The sequence below is a fragment of the Montipora capricornis genome, chromosome 12 (assembly GCF_036669925.1).
Source record: "Montipora capricornis isolate CH-2021 chromosome 12, ASM3666992v2, whole genome shotgun sequence".
NCBI lineage: Eukaryota > Metazoa > Cnidaria > Anthozoa > Scleractinia > Acroporidae > Montipora > Montipora capricornis.
Genome location: NC_090894.1, coordinates 33329938 through 33357437, shown reverse-complemented (window position 1 = coordinate 33357437; position 27500 = coordinate 33329938). Strand labels below are relative to the sequence as shown.

Below are 27500 nucleotides of genomic sequence, written 5' to 3'. Positions count from 1 at the left end.
TCAATCAATACCTTTTTCATAATCGCCACTGCATAACGGCCTCAGAACTAAATTATCACCAGGATTATTGATAGATAACCCACACTCGTGTAATCTGGAGACACCTTTACTAAGATCAACTTCTTTTAACAATTGTCTGTCAAACATGGGCACTGAATCCTCTTCATCCTACAATAAAATGGAGTAAGAATTATTGAAACTTGTCACACACGCTTATCAATTGACCACACATTTTTCGAAGATGACTAATCAACAATAATTATTTGTAAAAAGCTTTAAAATACAAAGCACTGTATGGCGTTTTTTTCCAAATTGAAGATTTATTATCTCTGAAAAATGCGTGGTTTCGCCCAATTTTCTTTTTGGATGCCAAGAGCACTTGCTAAGTTCTGCTTTCTCTGCATAGTTTTAAACCAGGCAAAAATATTAATCACTGTATTAATAAGAACCACCCATAGGAAATCTGAGTATCTCAAGATGCGCAGAACGTATGCGCAATAACAATAGTAGGCACTGTCCTTAACTGTGATTCAGTGGCTGAAGTAGTGTAGCAGCTCTTGTAACCAGCTATTGTTTGGTATTGTAAGCCGTTTCATTGTTTAAATTGTTTAGCCTTTTGTTTTTGGCTAGGGTAGTGAAGCAATCACATTGTACATATACAGTACGTTACGAGAGGTGCTAAGTCACCCAAAAAATCAACTTGGCTTTGGTTTAATTAATGACACTTGATTGGCGCATACACTGTAGGTATTTTTTAAGTACTCAAAATTAAAGACAAAAGCAGCTTCTGCAATCCATATGCTACCACCATAAAGATAATGGACCAAGGAGAAATTAGTGTTTTCATGCCTATATTATGTTAACTTCATGTGTTGTGATTTGATTTACAGTCTCCCCACTTACACTGTAGCAGAGCAAATAACAATAATAATAATTACTATTATTATATTGTAAGCAATTTTCAAGCTAACTGGAGCAGTCTGATTGGCTGGTTTTTGGTTGGGATTTTACAGAACATACCATTACCATGGGAATTGCCCATTTCTGTATTTTTTCTCTCTCTGGAAATTCAAAAAGTTTTTAAAAAGGAGGAATTTCCTTTACTTGTAAACGCTGCCGTTCAAAGTTTGTTGATGGAAGACATCACCAAGTGGAGAAGTGTCCGATCGCTTCAAGAACTGATGCCATGTTCAATAAACAACTTAATAACCTTGCTTGCTCTGGACTGTAGTGAGGAATATTGGCCCTCGGTCATTTTTATATGGACCTTGCTGCGCTAGGTGCGAGGTTATTGTGGTCAGCTAAATAAAAATTTCAATCATTATTATTATAATTTTTCTAATAATTATTTGCGCAGGGAACTGGGGCGAGTTTCAAATTTGAACCAATGAATAAATTGACACCATCACATAAAAGATAACATTGAGATTGGTCATCTGCCCAAGTTTGATGCTTTTAGGTTGACTAGAGACCAAGTTACGGACTTTAAAACATAGTCAAAAATCCATACAAACGTCTCTAATTTTGAGGCTGCGACCCCCAAAACCATAATTATAAACTCTTAAAAAATTTTTATCAGATTTGGGGCAATTGGAAAATCCTGTCATGGTCCTCCATCTGGAAATAGGAGACATGAAAAACATATGAATATTACAGAAATCATAAAAGAAATGGTTTTGGGGGACGCAGCCTCAAAATCATAGATGTTTGTATGGATTTTTAACCGTGTTTTAAAGTCGGTAACTTGGTCTCTGTTTGACCTAAAAGCATCAAACTTGGACAGATGACCAATCTCAATGTTATCCTTCATGTGATGGTGTCAATTTATCGATTGGTTCAAATTGGAAACTCGCCCCAGTTCCCTGCGCAATTCCAAAATGGTGTAATAGTGATGATGTCCTCTCAAATGAAAACAACGACAAATTCCACGTAAAAAACAACAGGTTGTTCTCTTTTGATTAAAAAGGAAGCAGAAAATGTGTATTATTTACGGAAAAATCCAGCAACGACTGCAAACTACAGAACTGAACCCCCAATATACCTTTAAACTTAAATGAATCAGATGTAAATGAACATTAATCAGGAAATTAGTCACACAGAGATCGCTATTTTGATCTTGTCTAAAAGCTAACTACTACTACTACTTCTATGACGACTCCTAAGGTCGAGAATCAAGCTAAATTTAACACAAAAAAGTCACAAAAAATATAAAAAACTTTTCCCTACCACTTTCGCCATGCTTTGGAGGAAGTGAAATTGCCAAGTAACACATCACACAACCATATTTGGAAACTACTCTTCCACGAAGGCCTCTGACCATTGTTACAGTCGTCACGGCAACGAACATGGCGCCTTTTTGTTCTGGAATGAGTAACGACAACGCACGCAAACTGTCAAACGTACAACTTCAAGGTTTTACTCCTAAGAAACCGATTGGTCCCTTGTTTTTGTATGTAAAAAGGGAAAACTCTTTTGTTGTTTGATGAAGGAAATTTATCTTCGAAATGGATGATGTTTTGAGCAGTCACGCTGTTGTTTCAGCAAGACCTCCAAAAATTCCTATGGCTCACTCAAAAAGACATTCTCTGCAATCCACAGAGTCGATCGCCAAGTTTCACAAATTGACGAAACATTCCAGCCAACCTAAACTTCGCAAAGATGTGCTGAGCGGTTCTTTGACTAGTTTAAATTTAGACAGCTCCAAGAAATATTCCAGTTTGGCTCAGATAAACACTCTGAAAGCCAGTGCTAAAACTTTGAGTGCTAGCAATCTTGCTGCTATCTCAGATTCCAATTTATCTTTGAAGGAGGCTATGCCTATGCGAAGCTATGATGAACCTAATTCGTCGTTCTCGGAAATCAAGAGCCATTTTGAAGAGTTAGTAAAGTGTTATTATTGCCAACTTACGAAGGGTTGTGGAAAGAATGATTGTAGAAACAAGTTTTGTTTTTCCAGTAAAGATGGGATTCGCCTTACTCCTGATGTTGCTGGAGTTATGAGCATAGAATTAGCAACGAGAAGTAAAAAATATGTTTGTATTGAAGAAAGAATGAAACACGGACCCTTACCAACGAATCTGTTTGGTGGAGAGCCAAACAAACCCAGACCGTTTCTTCATTGTATGTTCTCGACGACGCCCTTTAAGACTTTCTTTCAGCCCAGCCTTTCAAGAAAAGGTTCTGCTACAAGTTTGAAACAGTTACCATTGCAGAATGAGGACAAGAGGAAAAATTCAGGAAATCATGCAACAGGATCCTCTAGCGTATTAAACTCTGCAAATGAAGTGGAAGATTTTGAAGGATCTGACAAAAGAGCAACGAAATTGCCCTCATTGGAAGTCAAGGAAGAAGCAAAGAAACATGTGTTTGCCTTAGACTCAGAATTCTCAAAGTTAAATTTGTCGGGTAATTTAGTGAACGACCATTCATTGCCTGGAATGCCACCAGAGCTGTTCAGTTCAAACAGTTCACTCAATGATGTTATTGACTTGGAAGAATTCGAGAAGGAATGTGCTCTTGAGATGTCATCAGGTCACATGATAAATGAGTTCTCCTTAACGCACCTTACACTACCAATGCTGGAGTCCTCTGTCAAGAATTACAAACAGTGTAAAGACCCAGCATTTCTTATTAACACCATCAGGACGGTGTTTACGTCATCCCAAGCTCTAAATGATAGTTTTAGGACAGGTCAAGGAGATGATCGTGACCTCCTAGATATTCCTGCTATTAGGGAAGCATACAAACTTCTTCTTAACCTTGAACCAAAAGTCATTTTCATACAACCTTTCATTAATTCCATAGAAATCCACCTTGCGTCTCTGTGCTCAACTATTATAAACCCTGATGAAGTTGCACAATTGATTGTTTTATTGGAGAACCCTCTTGTCCAAGAATCGCAGGCAATTTTGCGTAAACTTTGTGTGGTGTTGAGTCACCTACCCACAGATTCATGGCAAGCAATGACTGGTATTTTATCAAGCTATGACATGGATTCTCTCAAACACTTAATTCAGGTATGTTAACAGAAATGCAGTGGTTGATAGGGTGTATTAAGGGGATGTACAGGTTTCAAAGAAATGATAACCGATATAATAATACTACTAATAATTACTTTTATTGGTCATCATTTCTTTTTCCCTGCTAGCAAGATCTCTTTTCGTTTTGCTTTCTCTTGGCTGACGAGTACGCGAAAAGAGACCTCTGCTATGGCTTGAAACTCGTTGTGTTGAGTATGCGTATGCATGTATGGTTACTTAGCGACTGAATCCTCACGTGATACTTCACGTGGTGTGGGTTCACTTAACAACAGCGGAAATACTGAAAAGTAATGTGTGAGACGCAGCGGGCATAAGTCACAATCAGCAAACATATCATGGGGCATGCGGTTTGTAGTCGTGCCGTCCAAGGTTGTGGACAGCGGTTCGATCAAAGCGAGAATCGACCCCATGGCAGAGGTCTCTTTTCCCATACGTATCAGCACAGCGAACGCAAACGAAAAGAGAACTCTGCTAGCAGGGAACATTTCTTTGAAATCTCTCAACTGAAGAATATTACATGTATTTTGACGTTAAGTGAACTATTTTGAATAAGGTGCTGGGAGGGGGTGGGGGGGTTGGAGGGTGGAAGGGGTACTCCCCATGTGGGTATGTGCTGCCTCAAAGGGTATGGTTTTTTATCCATTTTGATCTGAAATTATAGGGTATGGTTTGTTCACTCAAGTCTTGAATTGGGTATGTTTTTTAGAGGAAGCTTCTTCATAATTTAAGTAATGGAAGAGGGTGAAGTTTTTTGAAATAGTTATCACACCATTGCAGTGGTGAGAACACTCTCCTCCCACCAATATTGCCCTGGTTCAGTTCTCAGATCTGTCATCACATGTGGGTGGAGTTGAATTTGTTGGTTCTCTACTCTGCTCCAAGAGGTTTTCTCCAGGTACCCTGGTTTTTTCCTCCCCATAAACCAACCTACAATTTGATATGTGTTGATTTGATTGACCAATTTCGATAGATTAAAATTCAGTCAGAAACAAAAGACATCATCTTGATGCTCCCTGGAATAAACTCATACAAATCCTTATATTTATTAATTCCCCAGAGCGTCGAGATGATGCCTTTTGTCTCTAACTGAATTTTAATAAAAATTGTATTGAAATAATTATTGGTGTGTTTGTGCCTCAGCACTAAATATAGTTAAAACTTAAATAAAGTGCATTGTTCTTTTTATTATGGCTTGCCCAAAGGAAACACCAGGTCCCTTCTAATCACCAAATTCAAGTCCTGTAAGTCAGACAAAGTTACCATCTAGATGACAGATCTTCTCCAATGCCTGTAATTTTTGCTTGCATAGTCATCTTTATCTGCACCTCCCTCTTCTGCAGTCAAACAGTATACATGTATGTGGCCTGTTTCAGTAAATAATAATTAAATTTATTATTGATCTGAACCTGAACTGAAGGTGTTTCTCTTGGTACTCCAGTTTTCCTCTCGAGTCAGAATTGACTACCAGAGAACTTAACATCTGACTGCTCAAAAATTGAGTCGTCAATAGTGACATTGTCCAGAGGTTTTAGGGTGGGTGTCTTTAATAGGATCTGATAGAATGTTAATGACGTATGGTAGCCCTCTTAATTAAGTAAGCAGTCTTTCCTTTGATAACTATTATTTAAAATACCCCATCTCTTCTAATAAGTTACTCCTGCCTGTTGTTAATTTTATAAAGAAGCCACCAGTACTAGTGTAGTTTGATCAGGAATAAATTTTGATGTTTTTGTTTGGACATTCTTTTTAGGTGTTTGAGGTGTACTTGAGCAACATTATTTCGCCAGGTCAATGCAACGAGCCACACTTGCTTGAGACGTGCAAAGCTCTTGCTCTACTGTACGATAGTTGTTGCAATATCAACAAAAGCAAAGGAGAGCAATTTGTTTCCCTTTCGGAGTTTTATAATGAAGATTTGTCACTGAAAATGGATTTTAAGAAGGAATATGAACACTGGAGATCAGTGAATGAGACGAAAGGGTAAGCGTGTGTTGTTAATCATAGCACTTTGCGGATCATGCACTGAAGCCCGACTTGCAAAAACGCTTGATAGGTCTTTCCAACTGGCTAGTGATTCTTCCTGACCAGTGGATTGCACGTTGAACCAACAAACTCTGTTAACATTCTCTAATGCTTACCTACTGACCTAAATATTCAGCAGATTTACTTTGAAATTCTTTTCTGGCCGCAGTGCTGGTGATGTTCTTGTTCCAGAATACTTGCTTTAAGACTAGATGTGTGGGTTGAATGGCAAGTAGGAAGAGTACTTGATGATGGAAAACAATCCTTGGCTTACATGTATTTGCTTTCTTTGTCTTTTAGACTGGAAAGTGGTAAGAAGTCATCTCTTCTTGATTATCCATTTATTTTGGATCCAACATCAAAGGTAGGACATAAGCAATCTTCCAGTTTCACTGAACACACCAGTTTTAATGCAGGAATAAATTTGCAATATTTAAAGAAAGTTGGGCTCACAGAAATCTAACTTCTTTATTAGTCTTTATACCATGGGATAAAAATGTAATGGGTGTCAATAACAAGAACCAGTTAACACTTGAATTTAATAATTTGAAAGCTTGTTCTGATATGCAACATTAGTCTTGTAGCCAAAACTGAAGGTCGGTATTAAGTCGCTTTGTCATTAAAGACTTTTGGGGATGTTGAAGGCTCCAATGTCACTAATTCAAGTAAATTGTTGATTTCTGTTGAGATGAAGTTTCTTTTTATTCAGGTGCGAGTGCTGAAAATTGATGCCGTCTCACAGATGAGAGTAGAGTATCAAAATGCAATTGTGCATCAAGCACGAGTGCAACAGGCTCGGAGAATACGAGAAGAGGTTCAGAAAGATGAACCTGACTTGACGGATGCTGTGAAATCTGCCATGTGTCCTTTTCTTGTTTTAGAGGTTCGTCGTGATCACTTGATTGAAGACACTCTGAACCAAATTCACCTCAAGGTAAACAAACTCTTTCTGGGTTATCATGTGCAAGTACCGGTAAGGCTAGTTTACAGAGATGTAGGAGTAAGAGCAAGGTAGTTGTTTAAAGGGGCTAGGGTCTATTACATAAAGCAGCACCCGACTCATTTGTCGGTTATCTTTTGCCAATGTCCGATAGTAGTGCGATGTTAAAGTGCCCATAACTTGAAAAGTTTTATTTTCCTATTTGAAAGTCCACATTAAAAAATGAACTTTGGCGAAAGAATTTTTCAATTCCAGCGAGAGGCGAATTTTCTACGATTTTTTCAATCCTACTTTTATTTGGTACACCCCTTCCGCTGGTCAGGACCTCACAGGCTCGCTGTGACGTAGATTAAGGAACGCTTGTTGGCGTGGGTCTTACCTTTTCTTACTAATCAACGCCAAGGTATCGCTCAGCGATCGATTTTGGTATTTTTCAGTAAACAAAAAAAATCAATCATGCCTATATTTATCATCAAGGAAAGTGTCTCTGAATCTGGAAGTGAATAAACTGGCGATTTAAAAAAAAGAATTTGAGGCGAGCAGTTGCCGTTCTTGACGAGTCAGCCAGCGCTAGCATTGAAACCCAGAACTACACGGAACCTTACGTGGAAGAACCATTAGCAGACGAGGAATCGCTACAAAATTACAGAAAAGAACAAGAGGATAAGGAAGGTCTCGCGAGGGAATTAAAGTCAACGCTTATGTCTGTTCCTGTAAGCGAATCTCATCCGCCTTCAACGATCTTTTCGTTTTGCTGTCCATACAATACTGAAAGTCATACTCTTTGAAGTGAATCTAGCACAGCGAAGAAGTTTTACCAGGCTTCTTTTTACCAAGACAAAATCTGCAACCATTTTTCCTTCTTTTTTGAGGTATTGCGTTTTGCGAGTCGAAGGATTCCTACGTACACTTATTCTTTTTTTAGGATCAGCTATGTTGTTACATCGAGTGGTTACGCATCTTTTAGGCATTTTCAAGGGAATTATTCCTTACTATACTCTTTATATCGCTGTTCCTTTTTCACTTGAAGGCACGTGTTCCTTAATCTACGTCACAGCAGTATTGTGACCGGGAAGAATCGATAGAAGACTAAGGCGAATTGTGAGCCAAAATGGCGGCAAATTTGAACGTTTTCTAATTTCATTTTCAAATCGCGTTTTGGAAAAATCGCAATTTTTTTTTCGCGAAACGTCTATGAGATATGTGTAGATTCAGATGACTAAGTGAGAAAAATTAGGTTATGGGCACTTTAATGCTATTTTCATAATTGTGCGGAATCCATCTTCTGAAGCACCAACGGCTAAATAGGAGAGGACAAAACGTGGAGCCGTACTCCATGGAGTACCCTATGGAGTACCCAAATGGAGTACCCCTAAAAATCATTTATTGGTCAAATTTAATACTTTATCAACATGGCGAGGTAACCATGGGACCTGATTGGTTGATGGCAGGGTGTGAAATACATTTTCAGCCTCACCACTTGTTGGCCTACTGAATGAAAGTCTAAATGATGATGGTGATAGACTGACTTATAGGACCCAATGGCTATCTGGGCTATTGGTTAAAGAAGCTAACATCTTTGCATGAACGAAGCACCACTCAAGTGAATTAAATAATAAACAACCAAGCAAACTGAGATACCCGTTGGGCTGACAACAGGAAGAACTGCCAGAAGGACCCTGCTAGAGGCAATGCAGTAGATAATTTTCAACCACTATCCTGCTTGCAACTGATGCAGAAACTTATGTATGACTGGGATCATTTCTGAGACCATGTGTAAGTTCCTTGAGGAGAATCAGATTCTACTGGAAGAGCAGAAGGGGTGCAAAAGACCACCTTCTTATTAATAAAACAATCCTAGTGGATTGTAAAACTAGACATCAGAACCCAGCCATGACATGGGTAGACTATAACATTTAGCCTACCACATGTTCCCCCATGGTTGGATCAAAACACCACTCAATTTGCAATTTGCACACCTATCAGCCAATGTTATGGGGTCCATAGAGAGGTTGATTGACAAATGGTAGACAGAATTGACATCGTGTGGGGAGGAGCTGGGGGATATCAACATACTTAAAGGTATATTCCTGGAAAACAGTTTATCATTTGTCGTGTGTACCCCTAACCCATATCTTAAGGAAAGTAAAACTGGGCTATGCGCTAGATGGTATTAAGATCAACCATCTATTATTCATGGCTGATTTAAAGCTTTTTGCAAAAAAAAAAAAAAAAAAACGACTATGAGATTGACAGTTTAACATCTACTGCCCACGTCATCAGTCATGATATTGAGATAGAGTTTAGGATCAAAAGGTGTGGTGTTATAACCCTGAGGCGTGGGAAGTTAACGGAAAAAGTAGCGGAATTGAGATAGCGAACGGAGAGACAATTTATAAGGAAGTTGAGGACGAGGGATATAAGTACCTGGAATTTTGTAGATGGATACGGTCAAAGAAAAAGAAATGAGGGAAGTGTTTAAATGGATTATCCAAGAAGGGCGAGTCTTGTCATGTCTTCAAACCTGAATGAAAGGAACAAAATTAAGGCGACTAACACACGGGCTGTCTCTCTCATGAGATACGGGACAGGAGTCATCAAGTGGAGAAAAGAAGAATAGGAAACTCATGACGATGCACAAGGAACGTCACCCTAATAGTAATGTAACAAGACTGTATGTAAGGAAGAATGGAGGTATAGGGTTAATAAGCTTTGGGAATTGTGTCAAAATGGCAGAGAATAATGTTCATTCGTATTTTGATTGGTTGACTGGATTGTCTCCGTCCTTTTTGATTGGCCAAAGTAATTACTTTGGTTTTGGTTTTACGACATGGAAGGATTAAGCATCGCGTTTAGGGCAAACGGCAAACGTCGGACTAAAGTTTACGTTTTGCCAAAAATGGAAGAAACTCGTTTGAAATGAGCTCATTTCTTTGCGTGTTAGCAGCAGGCGATCAAGTAATTTTTGATAAAGAGAGAGACAAGTTAGGATAACATAATTTTCATGCTTTTATGACAAGCAGCTAGCCCACCGTTTCGCGTTCGCCGTTTCACGTTAATGCGATGCTTAATCTCTGTATTATTTTGGTCGAGTCTTTACTTTTTTTCTGATATCCGTTTTTTTGTGTAGGAGTTTGACTTGAAAAAGCCTTTGAAAATAAAATATGTCGGTGGAGGTGAACAAGGCCTTGACATGGGAGGACTGCAAAAGGAATTCTTTCATATGATCGTGGAAGCCATTTTTGACCCTGGTAAATATTGTGAACACTCCTTTTAGTATTGCTGTCTACATCTTTCCAGGTAGCATGAGATGAATTTTTATCACAATTAACGTTGCAGGCTATGGAATGTTCACGTATATCGAAGAGAGTCAAAGCGTTTGGCTCAACGATTCGTCATTAGAGTCCGAGAAAGAGTTTGAATTGGTTGGTATTCTACTCGGTCTGGCAATCTACAATGGCGTCATATTAGATGTACGTTTTCCACAAGTCATTTACAAGAAGCTCCAGGGAGAAAAGCTTGATTTGCAAGATTTGATGAGCGTCCAACCTTCCCTGGCCAAGAGTTTGATGCAGTTACTGGAATTTGATGGAGATGTGGAAAATACGTTTTGTTACAGTTTCCAGGTATAGTAATTTATTGCATTTCTGGTTATCCTGCATTGTAAACGATCCTGTGCGAACAAAGTCTCTGAAGCGCAGGAGATATTTCCGCTTTCTGGTCACGCCGGTTGGTTCGGGGAGGTCGCAGGATCGAACCCCTGCCGGACAAATACTCAGGGTCCTATCTCGGTCAGTCGAGCTGCGCGCTTTTCTGGTCAATCGCGTTTTGTCACGCAATCGCGAGAAACGGACGAGAGAGACTTCCCACGGCCATTTCTATCGATTACGTGACAAAATTCCACTGACTCAACCAGCTTGCGTCTCGACATAGAAGAGACCACAAGCACCGTCTCACAAGGCGGTGTTGCGGTCTATCTCTGGTAGGCTTGTGTGCGTCGGAAGCGTGACAATGTCGGAGAAGTAGAACTGGATTTAAAGCCTTAAATTGCAACAGACCGTGTGCAGCAAACCACCTCATATCATAAATGGAAATAAGGCTTTAATTGTTTACTATTTTCTTTAGCAAGATAGGGCAGTTGCAGTGATGACAAACCGTTATAAAAACTGTGTTATGTGTTAATAGGTCTCATCAAGCCAGTATGGTAAACTTCGGAGTGCTGAGCTTGTTTCGAATGGGGAGAACATTCCGGTTACAAAGAGTAACAGAGAGCTGTTCGTAACGCTCTATGTTGAGCATCTCCTTGTCAAATCTGTTGAACGACAGTTTATGGCGTTTTCCCGTGGATTTCATAAGGTGGGTCGTTGAACATTGTCAGCGGAACTTTAATTGGAAGAAATTTAATACAAATTTGTAGGTATGGAAGAATCAGTGTGACATAAAACCAATTGCAATTAACCAGCACCAAGTTACGGACTAGCCTGTTCCAGGTTCCCAGATAGTCGGGAAAGCGAAAAGCGAAAACTGCGCGCAAAAAACGCGTGGGCGCTGTGGTCGAGGCAAGGCGTCAAGCTCACGCGCGTTTTTCGCGGGCAGTTTTTACTTTTCTCTTTCTCGACCACCTGGGAAAAAACGAGTAAAAGAAATGTAAGGCTGTAGTCTAACAGGACAATTAACTCAAATACTTAGGCACGTTTTTCAACGTTCTCATAAAAAAGACTTTACACCCACAACGTGTCGCAAGGTATTAGTAGCTGCTGAGCAAATTGTGGAAACTGGCACATAAAAATATAGCAATTAAAACTTTACAAGAAAACAGTAAACTAAACCATTTTACGTATACGGTGGACAGTTTGAAATCCATTGTTTCAAATAGCTATTATGGGATTCTAAGAGGGCAAATGCATACTAATTTGCCCTGTTAGCTTGTAGAATTTGGGAAAATATATCATGTAATATTAAAACTGTACCTTTTCCTTCATTTATTAAACAGTATAAGCGCTACCTCCTTGACAGCCAAACATAATCCCAACCTTCCTAATTATTATTATTTTTTTGTGTGTTTGCGAACTTAATGTTAAGACTCCTAAGATGCAACTCATTGATATAAATAATGTCACAGTATATTTATGTAAATTTGTCAAGTTGTTAATTTATTAAAATTAATTTAATTTTTATCTGTACATCCAATTTTGCCAGCTCACTTCTATATATATATATTGCATATATATATATTTTTTCCTTTCATCTAATGGACCCTTCTACTGTTTTTGGCGCCATCTTGGTTGGGAGGCAAACACGGCTAAATTTACAGTGAATGTATGGGATTTTGGCCGACTTTGAACCACAGTAGCGCCGCTAAAAAGAGACGGATTTCCACAGTGATAGTGTCTTTTAAAAGACATTTATGCTGAGATTATTTTCATGAAATACAAAGAACAGATTCAGGCTACAACGACCATAAACGAATTTTTAAGATTCCATACAAACCCTTCTAGAACCATCACGGCAAATTGCCGAAAAAATAGAAGCAACATGAGAAGATTTACGATTCGAATTTATGGACGTCGTACCTTCCTTAATGGCCTTATTTTCTGTTGAATGAATGATATCAATAAAACTATTTTAAAGTAGTGGAAAAAGTTGGAAATCTATCTCTTTTTAGCGGTGCTACTGTGGTTCAAAGTCGGCCAAAATCCCATGCATTTACTGTAAATTTAGCCGTGCTTTGCCCCCCCAGCCAAGATGGCGGTCAAAAACCGTGGAAGGGTCTATTCCTGTGGTGGTGGCTATCTCGAAAGCTTTTGCTACTATGGACACTACGCACTTTTCCACTTTTTCTCACTAGTGTATGATGAGTCATTTTCCTTCTTTCTTTTTACTGTTGTGCCCATTATGTATTTTCTGAAATAGTGCATAATAATAAAATCTTGAACAAATCTAATCCTTAGAATTCCATAATAGCTATTTGAAACAATGGACTTCAAAATAGCCGCCTTATCCGTAAAATGGTCTATAAAATTTTTGTCTGAGATATAGACGTACTTGTATTTCGTTGCGTGAATTCAGTACTAAGAAAACAACAAATAAAGAACCTACAGGAAAGGCTAGCCTGGCTCGCTAAGCATTTTTTAAGAGGTATTACATGCTGGTTAACGGCTAGCCATTAACATGCTGGTCAATGGCTAACCATTCTTCGAGCAACCCGGGCCAGTGCTTTATTTAGTAAAAAATCCATGTTGCTAATTGCCCTCTTGATAGACACGACACTAAGTTTGCTGTGAATGCCTTTGCTCACCGTACCTCAAAAATAGGGTCTAGAGATTAAAAGTTCGCTCAACTTTGCACGTAAAGTGTAGTCATGGACACGTTTCAATCTCACTTCCCACGACAAAAGACGCAAGTTTAAAACTCTTTGATTTCCAGGAGTGATCGGTACGTAAGTTCTCCTCACGATTTCAATGAAACGTCAGTCCGCCAAGTATTGAGAATGAAGAATATTATCAGCTTAAGAGGTGCGATTTTGATATAACACCAAATTCTCATGACTACCCAACAAAGAAATCCATGGTACTAGTTAGGAGAATGAACGTTTCGATCGTTGGGACGAAGGAGGATAACGGAGAACTTTCCTAGAAGCTTCAAAAATGACGGAACTGCAAGAATCAAAGAAAGTGGCTTTGTCTTTTCTAAATGTATGTGTTTTCGTTGTATTAACTTGAAATTGCTGATACGAGTGGTTGTAGATTAGTTGAAATGATCATCTTATGTTCTCTCTCAGGTGTGTGGAGGTGAAGCCCTAACTTTGTTTCGCCCTGATGAATTGGAGCTGTTAATATGTGGCTGTCCTGTCATAAACTTTCACGAACTTGAGCTAGCAGCAACTTATGAGGATGGCTACAATTACAATCATCCTGCTATTCAAATGCTCTGGGAGGTGGTCAATGAAATGACTGTGGGGCAAAAGAAGGCCTTCCTGATGTTCGTCACCGGAAGTGATAGGGTACCTCTAAAGGGACTTGCGAACTTGACATTTATTGTGCAGCGGCATGGGGAGGACTCGGACAGACTTCCGGCTGCATTAACATGCTTCAACCGTCTTCTCCTGCCTGAGTACAACAGCAAGGAAAAGCTTATGGAGAGACTGATTGTCGCCATTGAAAACTGTAAGGGGTTTGGTTTGACTTGAATTTAGTGCAAACTGCCAACCTTGCACAGCTTTCAGATAGCTGATTCGCTTACCTTTCAGAAACAGGCAAGGACAACGGAGCGTATTTTGTATTGGGGGGCGGGGGGGGGGGGGGGGCATAACAAGCAAGGGCCGGAGATGCAAATTGGTGGGGGGTTCCAGGGGAATTCTCCACCAGAAAGTTTTGAAATCTTGAAGCTTGGAAATGCTACTTTCACCATTCTCGACGAGATATTAAAAAAATAAAAGTGGATCAACTGTAAAATAGCAGGAACCATTAAGGAGAGTCTGTTTTTGCCCACTGCAAACGTGGTATCTGACCTTAGAGACCAAATCACGTGCAGATACTCATTAAAAACAAATAAAGTAATAAATCCAGGTATTTTGGTAAACCAATAAAATGATAAATACTTTGCTAAAACAATCTATTCAAGTTCTTTATTTTCAAGCAAGAGACCAGCAAGACATTTTCGCGTCCTCGATCAACGCAGTTTTGTGCCATTTTGGCGCAATCCTGGTCGTAAGCAAAAATCCAGTTTTATGGACGCAGTCATCAGTCTTCCGTTGTGCGCGTTCTGAAAACGTCGAACAGAGTTGATGAACAGTTACAGTGTGACTGAGCCTATGATTAAACTTCCTTCAGGAATAATGAAGAAGTTAGGGGTCAGTTTCTCGAAAGTCCCGAAACTTTACGGGTCATATTCGGGTGTCACAATTTCCGTTGTATCTCAGTAACAGAGCGGGTTTGAGTCGTCAAACTTCACAGTCATTTTTCTTTTTGTTAGCTTGAAAACATGTTAAAAGATCGTCGTTGTAAAACAAGTGGTTGACAATTTCACATAATGGCTTTTCGGGCCCGAAACGTTTTCGGGACTTTCGAGAAACAGGCCCCAGGCCGAAGTCGTTCAAAGACTGTGTAACTTTATCCACTCAGTGGATAAGTCGCTATTCAGAGGATATATCGAGGGTGCAAAATTTTCCAACTCGCCTTTACTTAAATGTGCTTAGAGTATACATATTCGCGGTTACGCGAGCAAATACTTAAATCCAGCTTTCTCACAGAAACAAACTACAGGATAATGACTTATCCATCGGATAAACTTATCCCGCCTTCAAACAAGTGGAGCCTGAGTGTCGCAGGTTCAACAGCCAGATTTTTCATTTACAAGTAGCCCACAACGTGTTTCAAGAGGTTGTTAACGATCTTTGATTCCGTTCCACAAAGGTCATGACTAAAATGGTTACGCTACAGTCAGGTGTGACAGTTTATGACAAATACATAACAATTTTCAACTTCAGGGCTAAACAAGAAAGCCAAAACCCGGTCATTTCAAGTAAGATTGTTTGTAGCGGAGCGCGCGCGTGCGGAGCACCATTGTTAAAAAAATAGGGTAACCCATCGATACGAGAAATGTTGGTTTTTCAGGAATGAAAATAGATTTTTTATTGTCAACTGGAAGTAAATAACAATCATCTGTACTCTTTTGGACATAGAGAAAAAGTTGGTTTGTTTGTTTGCTTTGCTATAAAATGCGAGCGAACAAGTGCTTTTTTAATCCGTTTTCCCAACTGGTTTTCGTTGTGCCTCGAGTGACAAGAAAGTTTTGCCCTTATGTTATAAACACGTAATCGCAATGAGTTCTCGTAAAATTAGGGGGAAATCTCACTAGCTTGTGTTTTCAGAAGTTTGTTTAAAGCACCTAAACGTTATTTAAGTGTTGGAGCGGATCTTGTTTGAAAGTCGTCCTTTGGTTGCCTTGCCGTAATGTGGATGATTTTGTTTTTAGGGATAAAGTGGAATAAAGAACATCAGTAAAACTCTTCTTTGACCTTGAACTGACCAAGTTATTTTTTTTTACGTCTTCTAATTTTAGCGTGATTCCTATTCGTTGGCTATTGACAGTTGACTCTGAAATGGCTTTTTTCCTTTTCCATTAGCTCGTTGAGGATGTACTTGTTTTCTTTTAAAACTCATGCGGTTGAAGAAAAATTCATTGCCAAACTGGTGAAGTAAATTTCACTCGAAAAGCCGATGTCGTACTCATCGCGTCGTGATTCATGCGATATCGGTTTTTAGCGTAAAATTTACCGTGGAAGTCACTAGTTAGGCAATGAATTTTGCTAGAGAAGAAGGCAAAGAAAATGATTTAATTATTCAAGCAGCAACTGGAAACATCAAAACGCGAACAATTCGAAACCTTCTATTTTCACCAACCCTCGAGGCAGTAAGAATAAATAACCAGAGAGCTCCGGTTTTAGGCTTTGCTAAATCTATATATTAGTGTTAAGTACTAACGTGCACTATTTAAGAATCCGCACCCGTTCGAGAATGGTTGGTTATTAATTACGTCGGGGGTGACATAGCATCTTTATCTCGCTAAGCTAATGCTTTGTTATGTAGTTGTCACAAATTTTCTTTCAACACATGGAGCACCTGTCCAGTATCACATCATACAGGTGGAGAGCAAGAAATGGCTTGGACATTACAAACCGGCCAGCCACTGGGACGGATGAGTTCCAGGTGTTCCTTTTGCAGAAGTCGTCATTTCGTCCATGTTCAAAAGAAATAGTTTTGGAACGAAAAGGCGCTTGTAATGTACTTTTGAAAGAAAGGTGCCGGCAATGTACTCTAGGGTGAATAAAAATCACCTTTAAGGGAAAGACCTTGCTCACAGACTCGCTGATCACTTAAGTGATCTTCTAAGTGGCCTGTTAATCATTGGTAGGCCAGCCTTGTTTTTCAAGCTTTGAGCTGCCCTTTGAAAAGCAAAAACAACCGTCCCTGGGTGGGATTAAACCACCAACCTTTCGGTTAACAGCCGAACGCGCTAACCCATTGCGCCACAGAGACACGTCTTGGTAGACTATATTATTGTGCAAAGTTCCACTGGTCAATCTTGTGCACGACCCTGCGATGAGTCTTTTAAATCCCTCCAGTCATTTTTAGGAATGAAAAAAGCACTGACGACAAAAACAACAACCAGCCTAGAACGTGTTCTTTAAGAAGTTGTTAAGGATCGTTTGATTCCGAATTCTACTGAAGGTAACTCTGGAGGGCATTTTTTCCGCGCGCGAAATCTGTGATTTCTTTGTGTTCCTCTTTGTGACGTTTCCATTCCAAGGCACCCGGACTCTCCATGAACAGCCTGTCTGTTCTGCCGTCTGTTCTGTTTTTAACGAGTATAATCAGCTTATGCCTATTTCGAACACTTCTCGACGAAACAACACGCCTACAACGCCCTTCAAGAGGTTGTTAACGATTCTTTGATTTCGTTCCACTAATGCACAGTCTTGAGGGCATTTATTCCGTGTACTAACACTCCAGTATCAGGCTTTGTGATCCTGTTTGTGAAAGCTCTATTTGAGAAAAATGTTCAAGTTTCTCAAACACTTCGCAACGGGGAATTAGCTCAAATGGTAGAGCGCCCGCTTAGCATGCGGGAGGTACCGGGATCGACACCCGGATTCTCCACTGCGGACAGTCTATTTTCTTTTGCTAAGTGTAGTCACCTCATGTCTAGCTTGTGTTAAAAGGAGAGAATTCCATGAAATAAAAAGCAGCTGCCAACTTCTAAACAAACTTTTCGTTAAGCACTTGAAACACCTGCCCAGTAGCACATCACACAGCTGGATAGTGAGAAATGGCTTTGACATTCATGGCGACTGAAAAAGATTTAGTCACTTGGGCGGATGAGCTCGACGTGTCCAGCTCGCAGAAGACGTCATTTCTTCCATTTTCAAAGAAAATAGTTTTGAAACGAAAAGGCGCTTGTAATGTATTTTTGAAAGAAAGGTGCCGGTAATCTTCTCTGCTGGTGAATAAGAATCACCTTCGTTTAAGGGAAAGAGCTTATACATATACCCACTTAGAAAACGGGGATAAAGTACATGATCTTCTAATTGGCCTGTAACTCATTGCTAGGCTAGCCTTGTTTTCGTAGCGTACAGCTGCCTTGCGCCCTGTGTGAGTCTGAACCACCAACCTTTTAATTAGCAGCCAAACGCGCTAAACGATTGCGCCACGAGTCTACGATGTCTTCTAATTTCTGCAGGCATTTTGAGTCATTTTAGAAATGAAAGAAGCAGTAGCGACAAAAACAGCAAGCAGCCTAGAACAGTGTTGTTTAAGAAGTTGTTAACGATCCTTTGATTCTGAATCCCGGAGGGCATCTTGTCCGTGCACAAAAACTTTGATTTCTTTGTGTTCCTCTTTGTGACGTTTCCATTCCATAGGCACCTGGGCTCTCAATAACCAGCGCGTATGTTCTTCTTTTACCAAGTGTAGTCAGCTTGTGTCTACAGTTTCTCGAAAGCTAGAATCCCAAGGCATCAAGGCAAATTGCCATTTGCACGGACTTTTAAATAATACTTGACTTATTTTCCTATTTCGAACACTTGTCGAGGAAACAAGCCTATAACGCCTTTTAAGAGGTCGTTAACGGTTCTGGGAGTCCGTTTCAGTAATGCTCAGTCTTGTGGGCATTTATTCCGTGTACTAACACTTCAGTATCAGATTTTGTGTTCCTTTATTTAAGAAGAGTCTTCAAGTTTCCCACACGCCACTGCAGCGGGGAATTAGCTCAAATGGTAGAGCGCCTGCTTCGCATGCGGGAGGTACCGGGATCGACACCCGGATTCTCCACTGACAATCGTTATCTTTTACGTAGTGTAGTCCGACACCTAATGTCTTGCCGTTCTTGTAAGAAGAGAATTCCATGAAAAAATGAACAGCAGCTAACTTCAAATCAAGGTCTCTTTTCTTTTAACACATGGAACACCCGTCCAGTATCACATCATACAGGTGGAGAGCAAGAAATGGCTTGGACATTACAAACCGGCCAGCCACTGGGACGGATGGGTTCCAGGTGTTCCTTTTGCAGAAGTCGTCATTTCGTCCATGTTGAAAAGAAATAGTTTTGGAACGAAAAGGCGCTTGTAATGTACTTTTGAAAGAAAGGTGCCGGCAATGTACTCTACAGGAGAATAAAAATCACCTTTAAGGGAAAGACCTTGCTCACAGACTCGCTGATCACTTAAGTGATCTTCTAAGTGGCCTGTTAATCATTGCCGGGCCAGTCTTGTTTCTCAACCTTTCAGCAGCCCTTTGAAAAGCAAAATCAACCGTCCCTGGGTGGGATTGAACCACCAACCTTTCGGTTAACAGCCGAACGCGCTAACCGATTGCGCCAAAGAGACACGCCTTGGTCGACTATATTATTGTGCAAAATTAGAGTAGTCAATCTCGTGCACGACCCTGCGATGAGTCTTTTAAATCCCTCCAGTCATTTTTAGGAATGAAAAAAGCACTGACGACAAAAACAACCAGCCTAGGACGTGTTTTTAAGAAGTTGTTAAGGATTGTTTGATTCCGATTTCTACTGAAGGTAACTCTGGAGGGCATTATTTCCGCGCACGAAATCTGTGATTTGTTTGTGTTTCTCTTTGTGACGTTTCCATTCGAAAGGCACCCGGACTTTCTATGAACAGCCTGCCTGTTCTGCCGTCCGTTCTGCTTTTAACGAGTATAGTCAGCTTATGTCTATTTCGAACACTTGTCGACCAAACAACACGCCTACAACTCCCTTCAAGAGGTTGTTAACGATTCTTTGATTTCGTTTCACTAATGCTCAGTCTTGAGGGCATTTATTCCGTGTACTAACACTTCAGTATCAGGCTTTGTGATCCTGTTTGTGAAAGCTCTATTCGACAACAATGTTCAAGTTTCTCAGAAACTACTGCAACGGGTAGAGCGCCCGCTTAGCATGCGGGAGGTACCGGGATCGACACCCGGATTCTCCACTGACAGTCTGTTTTCTTTTGCTAAGTGTAGTCACCTCATGTCTAGCTTGTCTTGAAAGGAGAGAATTCCATGAAATAAATAGCAGCTGCCAACTTGTAAACAAACTTTTCGTTCAACACTTGAAACACCTGCCCAAGAGTACATCCCACAGCTGGAGAGTGAGAAATGGTTGGGACATTCATGGCGACTTAAAAAGATCTAGTCACTTGGGCGGATGAGCTCGGTCTGTCCAGCTCGCAGAAGACGTCATTTCTTCCATTTTCAAAGAAAACAGTTTTGGAACGAAAAGGCGCTTGTAATGTATTTTTGAAAGAAAGGTGCTGGTAATCTACTCTGCAGGTGAATAAGAATCACCTTCGCTTAAGGGAAAGAGCTTATGCATATACCCACTTAGAAAAAGGTGATGAAGTACATGATGTTCTAATTGGCCTGTAACTCATTGCTAGGCTAGCGTCGGTTATCGTAGCGTACAGCTGCCTTGCGCCCTGTGTGAGCCTGAACCACCAACCTTTTAATTAGCAGCCGAACGCGCTAATCGATTGCGCCACGAGTCTACGATGTATTCAAATTTCTGCAGGCATTTTGATTCACTTTAGAAATGAAAGAAGCAGTAGCGACAAAAACAGCAAGCAGCCTAGAACAGTGTTGTTTAAGAAGTTGTTAACGATCCTTTGATTCTGAATCCCGGAGGGCATCTTGTCCGTGCACAAAAACTTTGATTTCTTTGTGTTTCTCTTTGTGACGTTTCCATTCCATAGGCACCTGGGCTCTCAATAACCAGCGCGTATGTTCTTCTCTTACCAAGTGTAGTCAGCTTGTGTCTACCGTTTCTCGAAAGGTAGAATCCCAAGGCATCAAGGCAAATTGCCATTTACACGGACTTCTAAATAATACTTGACTTATTTTCCTATTTTGAACACTTGTCGAGGAAACAAGCCTATAACGCCTTTTAAGAGGTCGTTAACGGTTCTGGGAGTCCGTTTCAGTAATGCTCAGTCTTGTAAGCATTTATTCCGTGTACTAACACTTCAGTATCAGATTTTGTGTTCCTTTATTTAAGAAGATTCTTCAAGTTTCCCACACGCCACTGCAGCGGGGAATTAGCTCAAATGGTAGAGCGCCCGCTTCGCATGCGGGAGGTACCGGGATCGACACCCGGATTCTCCACAGACAATCTTTATCTTTTACGTAGTGTAGTCCGACACCTAATGTCTTGCCGTTCTTGTAAGAAGAGAATTCCATGAAAAAATGAACAGCAGCTAACTTCAAATCAAGGTCTCTTTTCTTTCAACACATGGAACACCCGTCCAGTATCACATCATACAGGTGGAGAGCAAGAAATGGCTTGGACATTACAAACCGGCCAGCCACTGGGACGGATGGGTTCCAGGTGTTCCTTTTGCAGAAGTCGTCATTTCGTCCATGTTGAAAAGAAATAGTTTTGGAACGAAAAGGCGCTTGTAATGTACTTTTGAAAGAAAGGTGCCGGCAATGTACTCTACAGGAGAATAAAAATCACCTTTAAGGGAAAGACCTTGCTCACAGACTCGCTGATCACTTAAGTGATCTTCTAAGTGGCCTGTTAATCATTGCCGGGCCAGTCTTGTTTCTCAACCTTTCAGCTGCCCTATGAAAAGCAAAATCAACCGTCCCTGGGTGGGATTGAACCACCAACCTTTCGGTTAACAGCCGAACGCGCTAACCGATTGCGCCACAGAGACACGACTTGGTCAACAATATTATTGTGCAAAATTAGAGTAGTCAATCTTGTGCACGACCCTGCGATGAGTCTTTTAAATCCCTCCAGTCATTTTTAGGAATGAAAAAAGCACTGACGACAAAAACAACCAGCCTAGGACGTGTTTTTAAGAAGTTGTTAAGGATTGTTTGATTCCGAATTCTACTGAAGGTAACTCTGGAGGGCATTTTTTCCGCGCACGAAATCTGTGATTTGTTTGTGTTTCTTTTTGTGACGTTTCCATTCGAAAGGTACCCGGACTCTCCATGAACAGCCTGTCTGTTCTGCCGTCTGTTCTGCTTTTAACGAGTATAGTCAGCTTATGTCTATTTCGAACACTTGTCGACCAAACAACACGCCTACAACTCCCTTCAAGAGGTTGTTAGCGATTCTTTGATTTCGTTTCACTAATGCTCAGTCTTGAGGGCATTAATTCCGTGTACTAACACTTCAGTATGAGGTTTTGTGATCCTGCAACGGGGAATTAGCTCAAATGGTAGAGCGCCCGCTTAGCATGCGGGAGGTACCGGGATCGACACCCGGATTCTCCACTGACAGTCTGTTTTCTTTTGCTAAGTGTAGTCACCTCATGCCTAGCTTCTCTTGAAAGGAGAGAATTCCATGAAATAAATAGCAGCTGCCAACTTGTAAACAAACTTTTCGTTCAACACTTAAAACACATGCCCAAGAGTACATCCCACAGCTGGAGAGTGAGAAATGGTTGGGACATTCATGGCGACTTAAAAAGATCTAGTCACTTGGGCGGATGAGCTCGGTCTGTCCAGCTCGCAGAAGACGTCATTTCTTCCATTTTCAAAGAAAATAGTTTTGGAACTAAAAGGCGCTTGTAATGTATTTTTGAAAGAAAGGTGCCCGTAATCTACTTCGCAGGTGAATAAGAATCACCTTCGCTTAAGGGAAAGAGCTTATGCATATACCCACTTAGAAAAAGGTGATAAAGTACATGATGTTCTAATTGGCCCGTAACTCATTGCTAGGCTAGCGTCGGTTTTCGTAGCGTACAGCTGCCTTGCGCCCTGTGTGAGCCTGAACCACCAACCTTTTAATTAGCAGCCGAACGTGCTAAACAATTGCGCCACGAGTCTACGATGTCTTCAAATTTCTGCAGGCATTTTGAGTCATTTTAGAAATGAAAGAAGCAGTAGCGACAAAAACAGCAAGCAGCCTAGAACAGTGTTGTTTAAGAAGTTGTTAACGATCCTTTGATTCTGAATCCCGGAGGGCATCTTGTCCGTGCACAAAAACTTTGATTTCTTTGTGTTCCTCTTTGTGACGTTTCCATTCCATAGGCACCTGGGCTCTCAATAACCAGCGCGTATGTTCTTCTCTTACCAAGTGTAGTCAGCTTGTGTCTACCGTTTCTCGAAAGCTAGAATCCCAAGGCATCAAGGCAAATTGCCATTTACACGGACTTCTAAATAATACTTGACTTATTTTCCTATTTCGAACACTTGTCGAGGAAACAAGCCTATAACGCCTTTTAAGAGGTCGTTAACGGTTCTGGGAGTCCGTTTCAGTAATGCTCAGTCTTGTGGGCATTTATTCCGTGTACTAACACTTCAGTATCAGATTTTGTGTTCCTTTATTTAAGAAGATTCTTCAAGTTTCCCACACGCCACTGCAGCGGGGAATTAGCTCAAATGGTAGAGCGCCCGCTTCGCATGCGGGAGGTACCGGGATCGACACCCGGATTCTCCACTGACAATCTTTATCTTTTACGTAGTGTAGTCCGACACCTAATGTCTTGCCGTTCTTGTAAGAAGAGAATTCCATGAAAAAATGAACAGCAGCTAACTTCAAATCAAGGTCTCTTTTCTTTCAACACATGGAACACCCGTCCAGTATCACATCATACAGGTGGAGAGCAAGAAATGGCTTGGACATTACAAACCGGCCAGCCACTGGGACGGATGGGTTCCAGGTGTTCCTTTTGCAGAAGTCGTCATTTCGTCCATGTTGAAAAGAAATAGTTTTGGAACGAAAAGGCGCTTGTAATGTACTTTTGAAAGAAAGGTGCCGGCAATGTACTATACAGGAGAATAAAAATCACCTTTAAGGGAAAGACCTTGCTCACAGACTCGCTGATCACTTAAGTGATCTTCTAAGTGGCCTGTTAATCATTGCCGGGCCAGCCTTGTTTTTCAACCTTTCAGCTGCCCTTTAAAAAGCAAAATCAACCGTCCCTGGGTGGGATTGAACCACCAACCTTTCGGTTAACAGCCGAACGCGCTAACCGATTGCGCCACAGAGACAAGCCTTGGTCGACTATATTATTGTGCAAAATTAGAGTAGTCAATCTTGTGCACGACCCTGCGATGAGTCTTTTAAATCCCTCCAGTCATTTTTAGGAATGAAAAAAGCACTGACGACAAAAACAACCAGCCTAGGACGTGTTCTTTAAGAAGTTGTTAAGGATTGTTTGATTCCGAATTCTACTGAAGATAACTCTGGAGGGCATTTTTTCCGCGCACGAAATCTGTGATTTGTTTGTGTTTCTCTTTGTGACGTTTCCATTCGAAAGGCACCCGGACTCTCCATGAACAGCCTGTCTGTTCTGCCGTCTGTTCTGCTTTTAACGAGTATAGTCAGCTTATGTCTATTTCGAACACTTGTCGACCAAACAACACGCCTACAACTCCCTTCAAGAGGTTGTTAGCGATTCTTTGATTCCGTTTCACTAATGTTCAGTCTTGAGGGCATTTATTCCGTGTACTGACACTCCAGAAAGCTCTATTCGACAAGAATGTTCAAGTTTCTCAGACACTACTGCAACAGGGAATCAGCTCAAATGGTAGAGCGCTTGCTTAGCATGCGGGAGGTACCGGGATCGACACCCGGATTCTCCACTGACAGTCCGTTTCCTTTTGCTAAGTGTAGTCACCTCATGTCTAGCTTGTCTTGAAAGGAGAGAATTCCATGAAATAAATAGCAGCTGCCAACTTGTAAACAAACTTTTCGTTCAACACTTGAATCACCTGCCCAGTAGTACATCCCACAGCTGGAAAGTGAGAAATGGCTGTGGCACATTCATGGCGACTGAAAAAGGTTTAGTCACTTGGGCGGATGAGCTCGACGTGTCCAGCTCGCAAAAGACGTCATTTCTTCCATTTCCAAAGCACATAGTTTTGGAACGAAAACGCGCTTTTAATGTAATTTTTGAAAGAAAGTTGCCTGTAATCTACTCGGCAAGTTAATAGGAATCACCTTCGTTCAAGGGAAAGACCTTATACATAGACCCACTTAGAAAAAGGTGATAAAGTACATGATGTTCTAATTGGCCCGTAACTCATTGCTAGGCTAGCCTTGTTTTCGTAGCTTACAGCTGCTTTGTGCCCTGGCCTGAATCGCCACTCTTTTAATTAACATCTGAACGTACTAAGCGATTTCGCCACGATTCTACGATAAGTCTTTAAATTTCCTGCAGGCATTTTGAGTCATTTTTAGGAATAATGAAAGCATTGACGACAAAAAAAAAAACCTGCTTAGAACTTGTTTTTTAAGAAGTTGTTAAGGATCGTTTGATTCCGAATTCTACTGAAGGTGCATTTTTTCCGCGCACGAAATCTGTGATTTTTTTGTTTTCCTCTTGTGAAGTTTCTATTCCAAAGGCATCCGGCTCTCCATGAACAGCCTGTCTGTTCTGCCGGCTGTTCTGCTTTTAACGAGTATAGTCAGCTTATGTCTATTTCGAACACTTGTCGACCAAACAACACGCCTATACAACGCCCTTGAAGAGGTTGTTAACGATTCTTTGATTCGGTCCACTAATGCTCAGTCTTGAGGGCATTTATTCTGTGTACTAACACTACAGTTTCAGGGTTTGTGATTTTGTTTGTGAAAGCTCTATTCCACAATAATCTTCAAGTTTCTCAGAAACGGCTTGATAATGACTTATCCATCGGATAAACACTTTGAACACCTGACCAGTGGCGCGTCATTCACCTGGAGAGTGTGAAATGGCAGGGACATTCATGGCGACTGACAAAAATCCAGTCACTGGGGCGAATGAGTTTATTTCTTCTAGCCTAGAACGTGTTTTTATAAGAAAATGTTAACGATCCTTTGATTCTCGCCGAATTCTACTGATGCTGACTCTGGAGGGCGCTTTTTTCCACGCACGAAATCTGTGATTTCTTTGTGTTCCGCTTTGTGACGTTTCGATTCCAAAGGCACCCGGACTCTCCATGAAAAGACTCCCTGTTCTTGTTTTACCGAGTATAGTCAGTTCATGTCTATTTCGAACACTTGTTGACGAAACAACACGGCTACAACGCCTTTCAAGAGGTTGTTAACAATTCTTTGATTCCGTTCCACTAGTACTCAGTCTTGAGGGCATTTATTCCGCGAACTAACACACCAGTATCACGCTTCTCCGCATACGGGAGATACTGGGATCGTCGATATCCGAATTCTCAATTGATAGTCTGTTGTCTTTTTTTTTTTCCGCGCACGAAATCTGCACGAAATCTCATCTTTCTATGAGCGAGTCTATGTCTGTTGTCGTTTTTCTACAATAGTTCACTTCGCTCTACCAAAAATACCTTCACGAAATTCAGCGAGCTCAAAACACTTTTTCACGCAAGTGCAATTAGAGCCATGTGCTCAAAACGCAACGAACTGAACAAGCAAATTATCGAACGTCGCTCTCAGCTTTCCATTGTATGTCCTTCAGTCTTGCTACGATCTATTTGCAAACATTGCAACCACTTAGAACAAACTAAGAACCACGAGCTAGAAAAGCTCACGAATCCTCAAGAAAACAGGGCAACACCTTTTGAAAACCAAAACACTGTAGTCAAAATTCGAGAAATTCTACCACTGTGGGACGCTGAAAAATATGTTCTTAGCAAAGGCCTTAACTTATTTCCTATAACCTAAGAAAGCGACGAATTAACAACCAAACAAGATGTCGAAAAATTTCTTCGCCGCGTTCAACTAAAAGCATTTTTCCTTGAAAAAGAAGACCAACCCGACACTACAGAAATAGACGTTTTTGAAACACTAACCATGCGTAAATCAAAATGGACTCCGCCAGAAGGCCACTCTGCAAGCAGAGCCTTTCTTTTGCTTGATTGATTTTGGCGTTCTCGAGAAAGGCTCTGCATGAATCGAGTAAGATTTTTATTGAATATGCGCTGCATGTTGCCAGGATACAGTCTTGAACCCAAGCCTAATATGCCAGATCTCGCCGCCATCTTGAAAAAGACAAAAGGAGGCACTGCTCGCAGGGTTCCAGAAGGCCAATTCGCATAAAAAAATGCCACCATGATCTTCATAAACTAAACTCAATTCAGTCGCAACACCAAACTTTCCGAACTTTCTCAAGAAGAATGGACTGCTCTCTTAAATCTCAAAAACCGGAATGACCTCTGCATTAAAGCAGCCGACAAAGGCGGCGCTATAGTCGTTTGGCGCACCGACCTCTACCAACAAGAATCAATTCTGCAACTTTCGAACACCACTTTTTACACCAAAGTCAACAAAGACCTAACTTCCGCCAACAACAAAATTGTCAAAGAAACCATTCAGGAACTCATAATCAAACAAAAACTACCAGTCACCGCCCAAAATATCATCATCAATACTCGTAGGACCTCATTCATTTATTTCAAACCTAAACTTCACAAACCCAACGACCCAGGCAGTCCAATTGTTGCAGCATGCAGTTGCCCAACGGAACTTATCCCGAGCTATTTAGACAAAATCATGATACCCATAGTCAAGTCAATACCTTCGTACATCAAAGACAG

General features: G+C 40.8%; 2 protein-coding genes and 8 non-coding genes across 10 annotated transcripts in view; 5 read left to right on the top strand and 5 right to left on the bottom strand.

Annotated features, from left to right (window-relative positions):
- The window catches only part of LOC138026630 (glucosamine 6-phosphate N-acetyltransferase-like), a 9491-nt gene extending 7222 nt beyond the window's left edge, over window positions 1-2269 (bottom strand). The window contains exons 1-2 of the mRNA XM_068874053.1: window positions 2227-2269; window positions 12-168 (exon numbers count right to left, since the gene is read on the bottom strand). Of these exons, the coding sequence (XP_068730154.1) occupies window positions 12-168; window positions 2227-2238 (169 nt within the window). The 5' untranslated portion in view covers window positions 2239-2269. The remainder of the gene's footprint in view (window positions 1-11; window positions 169-2226) is intronic.
- Window positions 2270-2336: 67 nt separating this feature from the next.
- Window positions 2337-14608, top strand: LOC138026953 (ubiquitin-protein ligase E3A-like). Its single transcript, XM_068874431.1, has 8 exons — window positions 2337-4016; window positions 5791-6020; window positions 6363-6426; window positions 6772-6996; window positions 10133-10253; window positions 10342-10628; window positions 11188-11358; window positions 13784-14608. Exons 1-8 carry the CDS (start codon window positions 2505-2507, stop codon window positions 14189-14191), a joined length of 3018 nt encoding a protein of 1005 aa, XP_068730532.1. The 5' UTR covers window positions 2337-2504; the 3' UTR covers window positions 14192-14608.
- Window positions 14609-16968: 2360 nt separating this feature from the next.
- Window positions 16969-17042, bottom strand: Trnan-guu (transfer RNA asparagine (anticodon GUU)). The gene has a single exon. It is a non-coding gene; the product is annotated as a tRNA-Asn (tRNA).
- Window positions 17043-17590: 548 nt separating this feature from the next.
- On the top strand, window positions 17591-17663 carry Trnaa-agc (transfer RNA alanine (anticodon AGC)). Its single transcript has one exon. It is a non-coding gene; the product is annotated as a tRNA-Ala (tRNA).
- Window positions 17664-19313: 1650 nt separating this feature from the next.
- On the bottom strand, window positions 19314-19387 carry Trnan-guu (transfer RNA asparagine (anticodon GUU)). Its single transcript has one exon. It is a non-coding gene; the product is annotated as a tRNA-Asn (tRNA).
- A 1698-nt stretch (window positions 19388-21085) lies between these two features.
- Trnaa-cgc (transfer RNA alanine (anticodon CGC)) lies at window positions 21086-21158 on the top strand. Its single transcript has one exon. It is a non-coding gene; the product is annotated as a tRNA-Ala (tRNA).
- A 480-nt stretch (window positions 21159-21638) lies between these two features.
- Trnan-guu (transfer RNA asparagine (anticodon GUU)) lies at window positions 21639-21712 on the bottom strand. Its single transcript has one exon. It is a non-coding gene; the product is annotated as a tRNA-Asn (tRNA).
- A 495-nt stretch (window positions 21713-22207) lies between these two features.
- Trnaa-agc (transfer RNA alanine (anticodon AGC)) lies at window positions 22208-22280 on the top strand. The gene has a single exon. It is a non-coding gene; the product is annotated as a tRNA-Ala (tRNA).
- Window positions 22281-23375: 1095 nt separating this feature from the next.
- Window positions 23376-23448, top strand: Trnaa-cgc (transfer RNA alanine (anticodon CGC)). Its single transcript has one exon. It is a non-coding gene; the product is annotated as a tRNA-Ala (tRNA).
- Window positions 23449-23928: 480 nt separating this feature from the next.
- On the bottom strand, window positions 23929-24002 carry Trnan-guu (transfer RNA asparagine (anticodon GUU)). The gene has a single exon. It is a non-coding gene; the product is annotated as a tRNA-Asn (tRNA).
- Between the last annotated feature and the right edge of the window lie 3498 nt (window positions 24003-27500).

What these genes read in the sequence shown, in the direction of transcription:
- LOC138026953 (XM_068874431.1), top strand. Translation starts at nt 2,505, where the DNA reads ATGGATGATGTTTTGAGCAGTCACGCTGTTGTTTCAGCAAGACCTCCA. An exon ending in TGAACCAAATTCACCTCAAG is followed by an intron (nt 6,997 to 10,132) that starts GTAAACAAACTC and finishes TTTTTTGTGTAG; the next exon opens with GAGTTTGACTTGAAAAAGCC. An exon ending in CGTTTTGTTACAGTTTCCAG is followed by an intron (nt 10,629 to 11,187) that starts GTATAGTAATTT and finishes ATGTGTTAATAG; the next exon opens with GTCTCATCAAGCCAGTATGG.